This window comes from Zeus faber (genome assembly GCF_960531495.2).
Source record: "Zeus faber genome assembly, chromosome: 7".
NCBI lineage: Eukaryota > Metazoa > Chordata > Actinopteri > Zeiformes > Zeidae > Zeus > Zeus faber.
Window position 1 is genome coordinate 8481898 of NC_137203.1, and position 10803 is coordinate 8492700.

Genomic DNA, 10803 nt, shown 5'->3' on the forward strand with positions numbered 1-10803 from the left:
TGAAGCGGCGCGAAGTGGGAGCGGCGGACGCGGTTTGAGACGACGTAACCCGCGCCGCGACCCCAAGGAAGTCAACACCGGAGAACGGTCTCTACTCACCCGAGGCGCGCGTCTCCGCGGTCGGTCAGCCGAGTTGTGCGGCAACGCAAAGAGAAGTCAATTAACTTCGGGGGTGGGTGGGGGTGGAGGGTAAATAATATTTGTGGCTCCGGCCGCTCCGGAAAGGCGCTTCCAAAACAGCCCCACAAGCCCCGGGCACCGCTCGACGTCCGCTGCGTCCCACCCACACGCCGCCGGGCTCTTTGTAGTCGTCCGCTCCAGCGGGTTGTGCCGCCGCGCATGCGCACCGGGGCAGACCGGCGAGCGGCCTTCCTCCCGGCGTGGAGGGCGCGCAGGTGTCGCTCGCCTCACCTGGTGGGAGTAAGATAAGGTGACACTCGACTAACCCCCGGGGGGAGGGGACGATTCTGGAATGTGCTACACAAAAACGATGAATAAGTAATAACATAACATTGAAAAATGTAAATGAATCAGGAACATTATATTTGGTATATATTATGATTCATATTATATATAGCTAATTTTACATTACACATATTATTTTACATAATACATAATAAAGTATAATGGATAATAAGGCTGAATATATTGTACTTAATCAGTTGTTCTCAAACTTTTTTTAGTAGCGTACCCCTTTTCACTGCATGTATGTGACGAATAAGCCTCTTGAATCTTGAATCTTGAATCCTCTACGATCTTTTTTTCAGCTGAGTAGCCCCCTTCACTGGCATTAGGAGGAAAAAAGAAAATTATCATCAATTAAGTACTGTATGTGTGGTATATGGTTTATTTATAAACATCATTTACAACCAATATTTTTTAACACATTTTTTTTTTAATTTTCGGAGTACCCCACGGTACCCCACGGTACACCTAGGGGTGCGAGTACCCTCATTTGAGAAACACTACTAAATAATATACTAAACAACCAATACGATACTAAATACCGAAAGAGCTTAACTCAGGGTGTATTAGTGCTTGTCTATAACTTTCGGAATTATTTTGAAAATTAAAAATCGATTTTGAACCATACCAAGAATATGATGAATTGAGGTATTAAATGAGGTCAGGTTATTTAATTCGCTTAGATCAGATAATTTATCAGATTTGTTGTTCATATAAATAAATTGCTGGTACAAATACAAACTGTAAATATACAAAAGGATGAATATATAAACAAACAAACAAACAAACAAACAAACAAACAAATAAATATATAGCAAGGAAGCTTTTTATAGGACAGCCGCAGCGTTCCCGCAAATAATGTAGGATGGTGAACAGCGCCACTGTGCGGTTGCTGTTTTTTATTTGACAGATGAAACCACCAACACCTGTATCAAGGGAATGGCTAAAGTTAAAACTTGACATAGTCTGTATGCAGAACAAATTGTTTCCTTTTAAGATGGATTCAGATAAATTATACGCCAAATAAGATAGGCCTCTCATTCCAATTATCAGCTGATTTCACAACCTGTTCCTGTTTGTTCCCTATACCGGGCTCAATTCTGTACTTACCAGTCATAAGAAGGGGAATTTGCCTAAAAACAGAAAATGAGAAATTATAGCCCGAGTGTTGAAAGGTGGGAAACTGACATGTTGTTAGAAACATTAAATTGGCAATATCTTCATTACCAGACCGACAGGCAGACAGCCTCTCGCGTTCATCAGAGGAAGTCTAGTTACATAGTTACATTTTTAGTTACATTTTATTTTTTATTTTTTATTTTTACACGATTTTTGGGGCATTTTCTTTCTTTTTTTTTTTTTTTTAACAAAGTACATTCACTCGTTTCCATTAACGGTGGTGAGTTCCTGTTGTGATATTTGCCACTAAATAAAATGCTGGACCAACGTCGTTTATCATGGCCAGATGTGCAAAGGAGTCCGTCTTTTTTTGGGTGGGGGGGGGGGACTGATCCTCAACCAGAGCTCCGTCTTCCTATGGGATTTCGGGGAACCCCCTGGGTTAGGGTTGGGGTTAGGGTTGGGATTAGGGTTGGGGTTAGGGTTGGGGTTAGGAGGCTATATTCCCCCCAGCCCAGGAACCAGAGGCCAACACAGCAATGGCAGGAATGTGAGTGAACCTCCGTAAATAAAGGCAGATGGTCAATCCTGATTGTCACATTTTTTGTGGGGGGGGGGGGGGGGGGGGGGGGGGTTCGTTATCTTCGACACTCTTTGTGTGGAGGCTCTATCAGGTGTGCGTGTGCGTGCGTGCGTGTGCGTGCGTGCGTGCGCGTTTTTCTGTGTGTGCGTGCGTGCGCGTGTTGGATTTCAGGCTTGACAGGGTCTATTCTTCCAGTCACATCCCTCTTTCGGTGACTCTATCGGTCCATCAGCGGACCATTGTGCCCGGCAGCAGCCACTCCCCTCTCCGTGCGGATTGGTTGGTCCTCTCCGCCCCCCTCCCGTTAACCCTCCGGGTTCCGGGTTGAGCTTCATTTAAGGGACGTTTCCTCCTCCACCTCCGCAGTCCCCGAGACCCCCCCCCCCCCACCCCTCCCAGTCCCCGACGCCCCCAGCTGTGCAGAGATGTCGGACGGAGGATCCATCGACACCAACGTGGTGACCCTGACCCGGTTCGTGCTGGAGGAGGGCAGGAAGGCCAAAGGCACCGGGGAGCTGACCACGCTGATCAACTCGCTGTGCACGGCGGTGAAGGCCATCTCCAGCGCGGTGCGCAAGGGGGGCATCGCGCACCTGTGAGTACCGGCGGCTCCGCGTTGACCCGCGGTCGGGGCGGTGCGGGGCGGGGCGGTGCGGGGCGACGCCGGCCCCCGCGGGGGGTGGGTTTTGCGTTTGCGGTGCGCGGACGCTTCCTCCCGGCGTCGGAAACTTTGCACCAATCACACGCGGGCCTGGCGCGGAAGCACCACGCCCATCGCCGTAATAGGGATGCCCGGCTTGCCAGGTATGAAGACAAGCCACGGGGGGAGGGGGGAGGGGGGGTGGCGGAGGGGAGACGCGCTTCCCCATCACGCGCGGTTGCGTTCCGTAACGTCATCCCCAGCCCCATTTTTTTTTATTTATTTTTTTTATTATTGTCTTTATATTCATTTCGACATTATTCACGTCAGAAAGCGGTAGCCCGGTTTATCGGGGAAAACCGCGGACCTGGCAACACTCTTTCGGAGCGAGGAAAGGAACGAGTCTCTGGTTGTTTTAATTTGTTCGGTCCCCGGAGAGTGAGTCGGTTGAGGAGAAACAAAAAAAAAAAGAGTCGTTGGATTTTCCAACTCTCCGTTCATTCGATGCGGCCGGTCGCGTCGAATGAACGGGTCGGACGAGTCGCGCGCGGGATTCCGTCGAATGTAATTCCGTCAAAATTGGTGATTTTAGAAGGAAAGATGCTCAACGGGGATCTATAAAAAAAAAACTAAAAAAACATTAATAATCGTTTTGCGGTATTGACTCCAGACTCCCGAGTCACTTTGAAGATGTGTTCGCTGCGGACGAATCGGTCGCGCGTCTTGCAGTGTTGGAAAAAGTAGTGGCCTTTTTACTTTAAGACAAAATACACATATCAATACAAAAAAGTACTCTAGTAATGGAGTACAATATTGAATTTTATACTTGACCAAAATTATATTAATAATTCGCCCTAAATGTCCTTTGAAGTAAGAGAGCCTATAATAAAGGACTCTGCAATCTGATTGGTTCGTCTTGCTTTTGATATCATAAAAAAGTTAGTGTTAGAAAAAGTCTGGTAAAGGTTTGAGTATTGGCTGTGACATTTAGCGGGTTGCTGGACAGCCGGTATTTGGATGAGAGGAGAGTAAGTAAAGAAAAAAAAAAATGTACATTCAGGAAAAGCTGCAAGTCTTGTTCTCCCTGTTGCGTGGAGACGACAAGTAAGACTGGATTTTGCCAGAGTTCAGCCGTTGGTGTTCACGTCGCTCCCTTTTCATAGGCCCCAATTCATTGGTTTATAGGATTCTTGGTTCACTGCGTATATACTACTCACAAAAAGCTTTCGGGTGAAATTTCAGGATGAACCTAAAATGCACTATAAAACCTCACCTTTACAGGTGAACTTAATTTGACCTTCTCTAAACTTTCGAATGCACATGTCCAACTGTTCAATGTTTCAGTACTTTTTGCACAACTTGCTGTTCTCTAACAAGGAGCTGAACGGCAAAATTCACAACATGTGTTTGATCCATGAATGGACCAATACATTTCCTGGTTAAATTAGAATTGGTATTTAAACAGTCCTCTTCATCGTGCTGTTCACATGTTGACATCATGAGACCAAGACGACACCTAACAACTGCTCAACAGTACCTCACCTTGTGAGGCTTCAAACAGGATGTTGTCAGAGGGAAGTGGCCACTGAGCTTAGAGTGTCAGAGTGTCATCAGCAGGTTGCAACAGAAAAGAAGAAGAAGAAACAGTCTTTAATCATCACACGACACTCCACAACACATGCTTGCACACATGCACATGCTTGATGGTGGCCGGTGAAATGGCTCCTCTGCTTTTGACCCATCCTGGCTTGTCCTTCCTCCGGGGGCACAGCCAGGAGCAGTGGGCAGCATACGTGGACGCGCCCGGGGACCAGGTGATAAGTGTCCATCGCTGGTCAGACGATGATGGGGGCATGTTTTTGGTGGGGGTCCTTATTGACGTGAGGTGGAGGAAACCCCATGTGAACACGGGGAGAACATGCAAACTCCACACAGAAAGGCTCCTGTTTTTTGGAAGATAACCCGCCGGAGCACGGTGCCAACAGCGCCCCAGGCGGGAATCGAACCCAGGACCTTCTTGCTGTGAGGCAGCAGTGCAATGCACTGCGCCACCGTGCCACAGTCTCAGAGATACAGAGACTGGAAGAGTCACAGAAAGGCATAGAAGTGGACGTCCTTTGGCCACATCCCACACTGATGAGCGCTTCATTGTGAAGACCATTCAAAACCGTTTCCATCACCGTGGTCTGCGTGCTAGACGACCTGCAAGGGTATCTGACCACCCACCAGGCACAGGCATCATCGTCTTGCACGGGCCAGGGAGCATTTACGCTGAACGAGGGACCAGTAGCCTCAGTGCTGTTCTCTGATGAAAGTCGATTCACGTTGAGCAGAAATGATGGACGCCAACGATGTTGGAGACGTCAAGGAGAGCGCTATGCATCAGCCACTGTTGTCACCAGACGAGCCTTTGGTGGTGGTGGTGTTACAGTGTGGGCAGGTGTGTCTAGTCAATACAGAACTGCCCTACACTTTGTGAATGGTACAGTGACAAGCCCATACTACCTGAATAACATCATTAATCCAGTCATTGTGCCCCTGCATGAACAACACAGGCCTCATTTCATCTTCATGGACGACAATGCTCCAGCTCATGGAGGTGGCATCATTAGGGAACGGCTGCTGGAGACTGGGGTACCTCAAATGGAGTGGCCTGCACTTTCTCCAGACCTGAATCCCATAGAAAACCTATGGGATCAGCTGAGTCGCCGTGTAGAGGCTCGTCACTCTGTACCCCAGAACCTCAATGACCTGAGGGCCGCCTTCAAGAAGAGTGGGGGGCCAGGCCTCAGCAGACAATAAGTCGACTTGTGAACAGCATAAGACGTCGTTGTCAAGCTGCAATTGATGCTCAAGGGCACATGACAAGTTATTGACGCATTGACATTTTTTGTTGTGGTAAACCCACCACTGTTGTTGGCTTTTGTTTCAATCAATTGTTTGAGATGAGGAAATCACCATTGCGTGCTTCTACTTAAATGCCCTACTTTCACGATATAATATCACTGTAGCGGGAACTTTTTACATTTTCCATAAATTTCAGCCGAAAGCCAAATATCCCTAACTTTTTGTGAGTAGTGTATGACCGTATGTATATGTCTGTGACAAATAACCCCTTGAATCTTAAAATAAATAAATAATTAATAAAAAAATACATCTCTGGCCAAACTGAAACAAAGCACTCTACCCATTACTAATTATGTTTTTTGAATAATGATCCTTTTGGAATGTTCTCTTCCTGCGTCCACCGAGGGGGCCAGGTGTGCTGGGATCTGTTTTTATCAGACCCGAAAGGAAGTGGAGCAGTTTTCCTACTTTTCCCAAACCACACTTTCCGTTGTGTCTCAGCTATGGCATCGCCGGCAGCACCAACGTGACGGGCGACCAGGTGAAGAAGCTGGACATCCTGTCCAACGACCTGATCATCAACATGCTGAAGTCCTCCTTCACCTCCTGCATTCTGGTGTCGGAGGAGGACGCCAAGGCCATCATCATCGAGCCGGACAAAAGGGTGAGGGACGTCCGGGAGGGGGGTTCGTTATTTAAGGCGGCTGATGCTACAACTGGTTTCGCCTCGCCTCGCCGTGCCATTCCTGCCCAATAATATATTAAATTGCATCAGGGAGTTAAATACCAGAGGTGGTATCATTCAGCTTTCTAAGTGTTGTTTTTTTTTTGTCCCCCCCCCCCGTTTCCTTCCAGGGTAAATACATTGTGTGCTTCGATCCCCTGGACGGCTCCTCCAACATCGACTGCCTCGTCTCCATCGGTACAATCTTTGCAGTTTACAAAAAGGTATTTCTAAATTTTTCGTAATTTTCCAACATTTAGCAGCAGCAGCAGCAGCAGCAGCAGCAGCAGCAGCAGCAGCAGCAGCAGGGGAGGGCTATGCATTTGACAATAGCCATTAGCAACAGTTTAATACCCTATGCCACACATATACACACACACAAACACACACACACACACACACACACTCACGCAAACTGTGATGCAAAATCACATAGGTGCATTGGCTTGAAACTAGGTCAGTTAAATGAAGAATAACATGTCGTTTAAATCCCATGGCTTTGTTTTTATTAGCTATGGTTGCTTTTTAAAAATGTAAATATTCTATGGTAATTTCAAAACATAACCAACAAAATTGAAAATAAAAAAACATTTTATTTACTGTAAACGACCTCTCGCGGCCCACCTGCAGTGCCTTCACGGCCCACCGGGGGGCCCCGACCCACACTTTGGGAAACCGCACCCAATGCCATGACATCACACACGCACACACACACACACACACACACTCTGTGATGGAAAATGGCACAGGTGCATCGGTTTGAGCGATCCAGAACACTCCTTTCCACTCCCAAACACCATTTTCCTAACAGTCATGGAAGTAGAAAACAACTGCCATCGCTGTGTTACTCTCCTATTTCGCAAAATAAATGTTGTGATAGCAAACTCAACGAGGGACTCAGTTTGTTCCCGATAGAAAGGTTTCTCGCCGACCACACGGCGAGATAGAGCCTTTATATTTGAGGTGTAAAAATAAAATGTTGTGCTGGTTAATTTATGGTGATTGTCTAAACAATAACGGTATGAATGAATCCTGACCACTCATGATTATCTCTTGCACACTTGTTTGTTTGTTTTTTTGTTTTGTTTTTTCATTGAAGAGGTGAAATAGCAAAGCAGTGTTACTAAAGTTCCCGTGCTTCCTCCTCAGACCACGGACGGCGAGCCGTGTGAGCGGGACGCCCTGCAGCCCGGCAGGAACCTGGTGGCGGCGGGTTACGCTCTGTATGGCAGCGCTACCATGGTGGTGCTCTCCACCGGACAGGGGGTCAACTGCTTCATGCTGGACCCCGTGAGTCCAGTGTATTTAATAAAAAAAATAAATGAAACGAAATAAAAACCCATAACAAATAAAGACGTTCTGTCTTAACACCAATGGCTGTTAAGCCGGATTCACACCGAAGCGGAAAACGCACCCGACCCTCGGAATCCTCTCTCCTAGTGGCCATGGGATGAACTGCATCGGGGAGAGTGTTTTTATTTTCGGAACAAGAGAGTAGTTTGCTTAGCTGGACATTTGCCGTGTTCCATAAATGAGAGTTTGAAACTCCCTCAATAAGGCGTTTGCAAAAGTGCGAAACACTCAATTCGCTTGTATAAAACGAGAATTATCGGTAATGAATATGGTGACATCCAACGCTGGCGACAATAACGTCATTATTTTAAATACGTGACTAATTCACTGTAATTTTTTGACTGACACTTGGACTAGGAGAAATGCATGACACAAACCTTTTTGGTCGTTTCATTGGAGATGTTGACAGTAATAAAATGACATGTTTTTTAACGTGGCCCTAACAACTCTAAAGATACTCTACTATAGCCGGTGCTGTGGCTCAGTGGTTGTGCCTCCCGTTGGGCACATTGGACTCCATTGGCCCCCGTTTCTAAGCGCGCGCGTTGTTTTCTCCCGAACCCTCAGGCCATCGGCGAGTTCATCCTGGTGGACAGAGATGTGAGGATGAAGAAGCGAGGGAACATCTACAGCCTGAACGAGGGCCACGCCAAGGACTTCGACCCGGCCATCACGGAGTACCTGCACAGGAAGAAGTTCCCTCAGGTGAGCGGTCGTGCGGCTGCGGCTGCGGCTTCTGTTCAGTCCTGATCTGACGCCTTTTTTTTTATTTCTTTTTTTCTTTTTGAAAGCCTTTAAAACGGTAACAGTTTGAACCTTCTATATTCTTTATTCCTTGTTTCCAGGACGGCAGCGCCCCCTACGCTGCCCGCTACGTCGGCTCGATGGTGGCCGACGTGCACAGAACGCTGATGTACGGAGGAGTCTTCTTGTACCCAGCGAACTCCAAGAGTCCGGAAGGGAAGGTAAAGATATCTGGAATGCAACTGAATGTTTTTTTTATTTTTTTTATTATTATTTTTTGCTGCTTCATTTACTCCCAGCGACCTGCGCGGGTCCACCTTTGCACTAATACGTCCGTGCATAGTTCATAAAGTAAGTAAGGTCGTAGTTTTTCTTCTTTTTCTCAAGAAATACCTTCCAATTGAAACCTGACTATAGTGACAAAATCTCTACATGAGACTATTTTTATTTTATTTTTTATTTTTTTATCAAATCTTTATTTATTTTTTTCTTCAATATGGTATAATGAGCCATTTTCAAGTGATATAGGCCTAAGGATCATTTTTTTCACAACAGAACCCTCTGTGTTTCCACTTGACTGTTTCTTCACTCTGCACATCCTCCATTACCACAGTGTTTGTTTGCAAAACTCACCAAATCATCTGGGTTGCAAAGTTTGAAAAAAGCAGAACCGTCTGTGTGTCAGGCGAGGTGCCCGAGTTCAATTCTGCGATGCTTGTTGAGCGATACGTAAATGCTATCGAGCGCCAACCAGTTCAATTCAGAAGCAGTTCTTTGGCATTCGGTCCTGACTTTCATTACTTGAGTTGTATGTCACTTCAGCCTCAGTAAACCAAAAATGGAACAAAATGTTTGTCGAGGAGCAGAACATTTCTGATCGGTATTTACAGTGTACATATATTTTAAAATTCCTACACACCCGTACAAAAGCCAGTGTAGGAATTTTATTAATGTAATACAAATTTTAGAATTTTATTAGCTGTGACGACTCGAAATTGGTTCCCATAAGCCTTTTTTTTTCTCATGTATAATTAGATTTAGCATTTGAGATATATATATATATATATATATATATATATATATATATATATATATATATATAATTTTAATTAATTTTTTTTTTGTTTTTTTGGGGTGGGCTCAACGAAAATAATTATTAAATAAACAAACATGAACATAAACATATTTTTAAAATCACATTTCATTATGTAATTGGTCCGATATCTGTCTCTGGTCCTCCTAGCTGCGGCTGCTGTACGAGGGCAACCCCATGGCCTACATCATGGAGCAGGCGGGCGGCATGGCCTCCACGGGCACCGAGACCATCCTGGACATCCAGCCCAAGCACATCCACCAGAAGTCCCCCGTGGTCATGGGCTCCACCGACGACGTGAAGGAGTTTCTCGCCATTCACAAGAAGCACTTCCCCAAGAAATAATGCCAAAATATGAACCGGTCACCAACGCACATTCCGCACAGAACACGCACTGAAGAGTGGGAGATTCCTCAGAGTTTACATTACGCCGAGAGCAAGACACAAATAATACTGTGACCCATAAGCTTACACACACACACACACACACACACACACACACACACACACACACACACACACACTCCTCAAACGTGCGCACATGCATGCACCTAAGCCTAGGAGACCAAAGATGTTCCAAAAACAATCGCCAAAGAGAGATTTAGAGGTGTGTATGATTCTCATTTTAAAAACTGGAAACGGAGCGTATTGCTTGACACATCACCGCCGACGGTGCCTTGACCAGGTGGAGGCAGTAGGAATAAAATGAAAGTGAAGGAGCGAAAACTATGCAAGGACGCTTTCCGCCTCCGTCATGTCAATCTCTGTTGTTTGGGATGAAGCCCCCCGAATAAAGTGAAATCATTCAAAATAATTCTGTGTCGTTGTCATCATTTTGGAAATATTGTCAAGAATCTACTTCATAGGTCCTTTATTATTATTATTTTTTTTTCTTCTATATTTAATTAATGGAATCACAAAATGCCATCGGGGTCAAACAAAGGCCAATCATTCCAATTTGATTGGTTGGTACGAGGAGACAAATAAGACAAACAAGTCACAAGCTCCAAACAGGCTAAATTCAGGAACTTCTTTGTTTTTGAGGTGAATAAGAATATTAACCAGTCCAACCTCAGCTTTTTTGCAACAAAATATTTTAGCTCTAAAACCCAATGCCTTTGCAGGAAACATTAAATATGTGGAGGAATGTCATTTTGAGTGTCCAAAAGTATCACAAAGTGCCATGAGGGGGGAAAAAAAAAAAAAAGGCCACAAAGCGCACACACAACCGTGCT

The 10803-nt window shown here is 45.7% G+C and overlaps 1 protein-coding gene across 1 annotated transcript; it reads left to right on the forward strand.

Annotated features, from left to right (window-relative positions):
• The first annotated feature begins 2583 nt into the window (after nucleotides 1-2583).
• Nucleotides 2584-10349, forward strand: LOC307232647 (fructose-1,6-bisphosphatase 1-like). Its single transcript, XM_080003748.1, has 7 exons — nucleotides 2584-2762; nucleotides 6156-6318; nucleotides 6510-6602; nucleotides 7528-7668; nucleotides 8299-8436; nucleotides 8577-8696; nucleotides 9719-10349. The coding sequence occupies exons 1-7, from the start codon at nucleotides 2593-2595 to the stop codon at nucleotides 9911-9913; spliced, it is 1020 nt and encodes a 339-aa protein (XP_079859874.1). The 5' UTR covers nucleotides 2584-2592; the 3' UTR covers nucleotides 9914-10349.
• The last annotated feature ends 454 nt before the right edge of the window (nucleotides 10350-10803 follow it).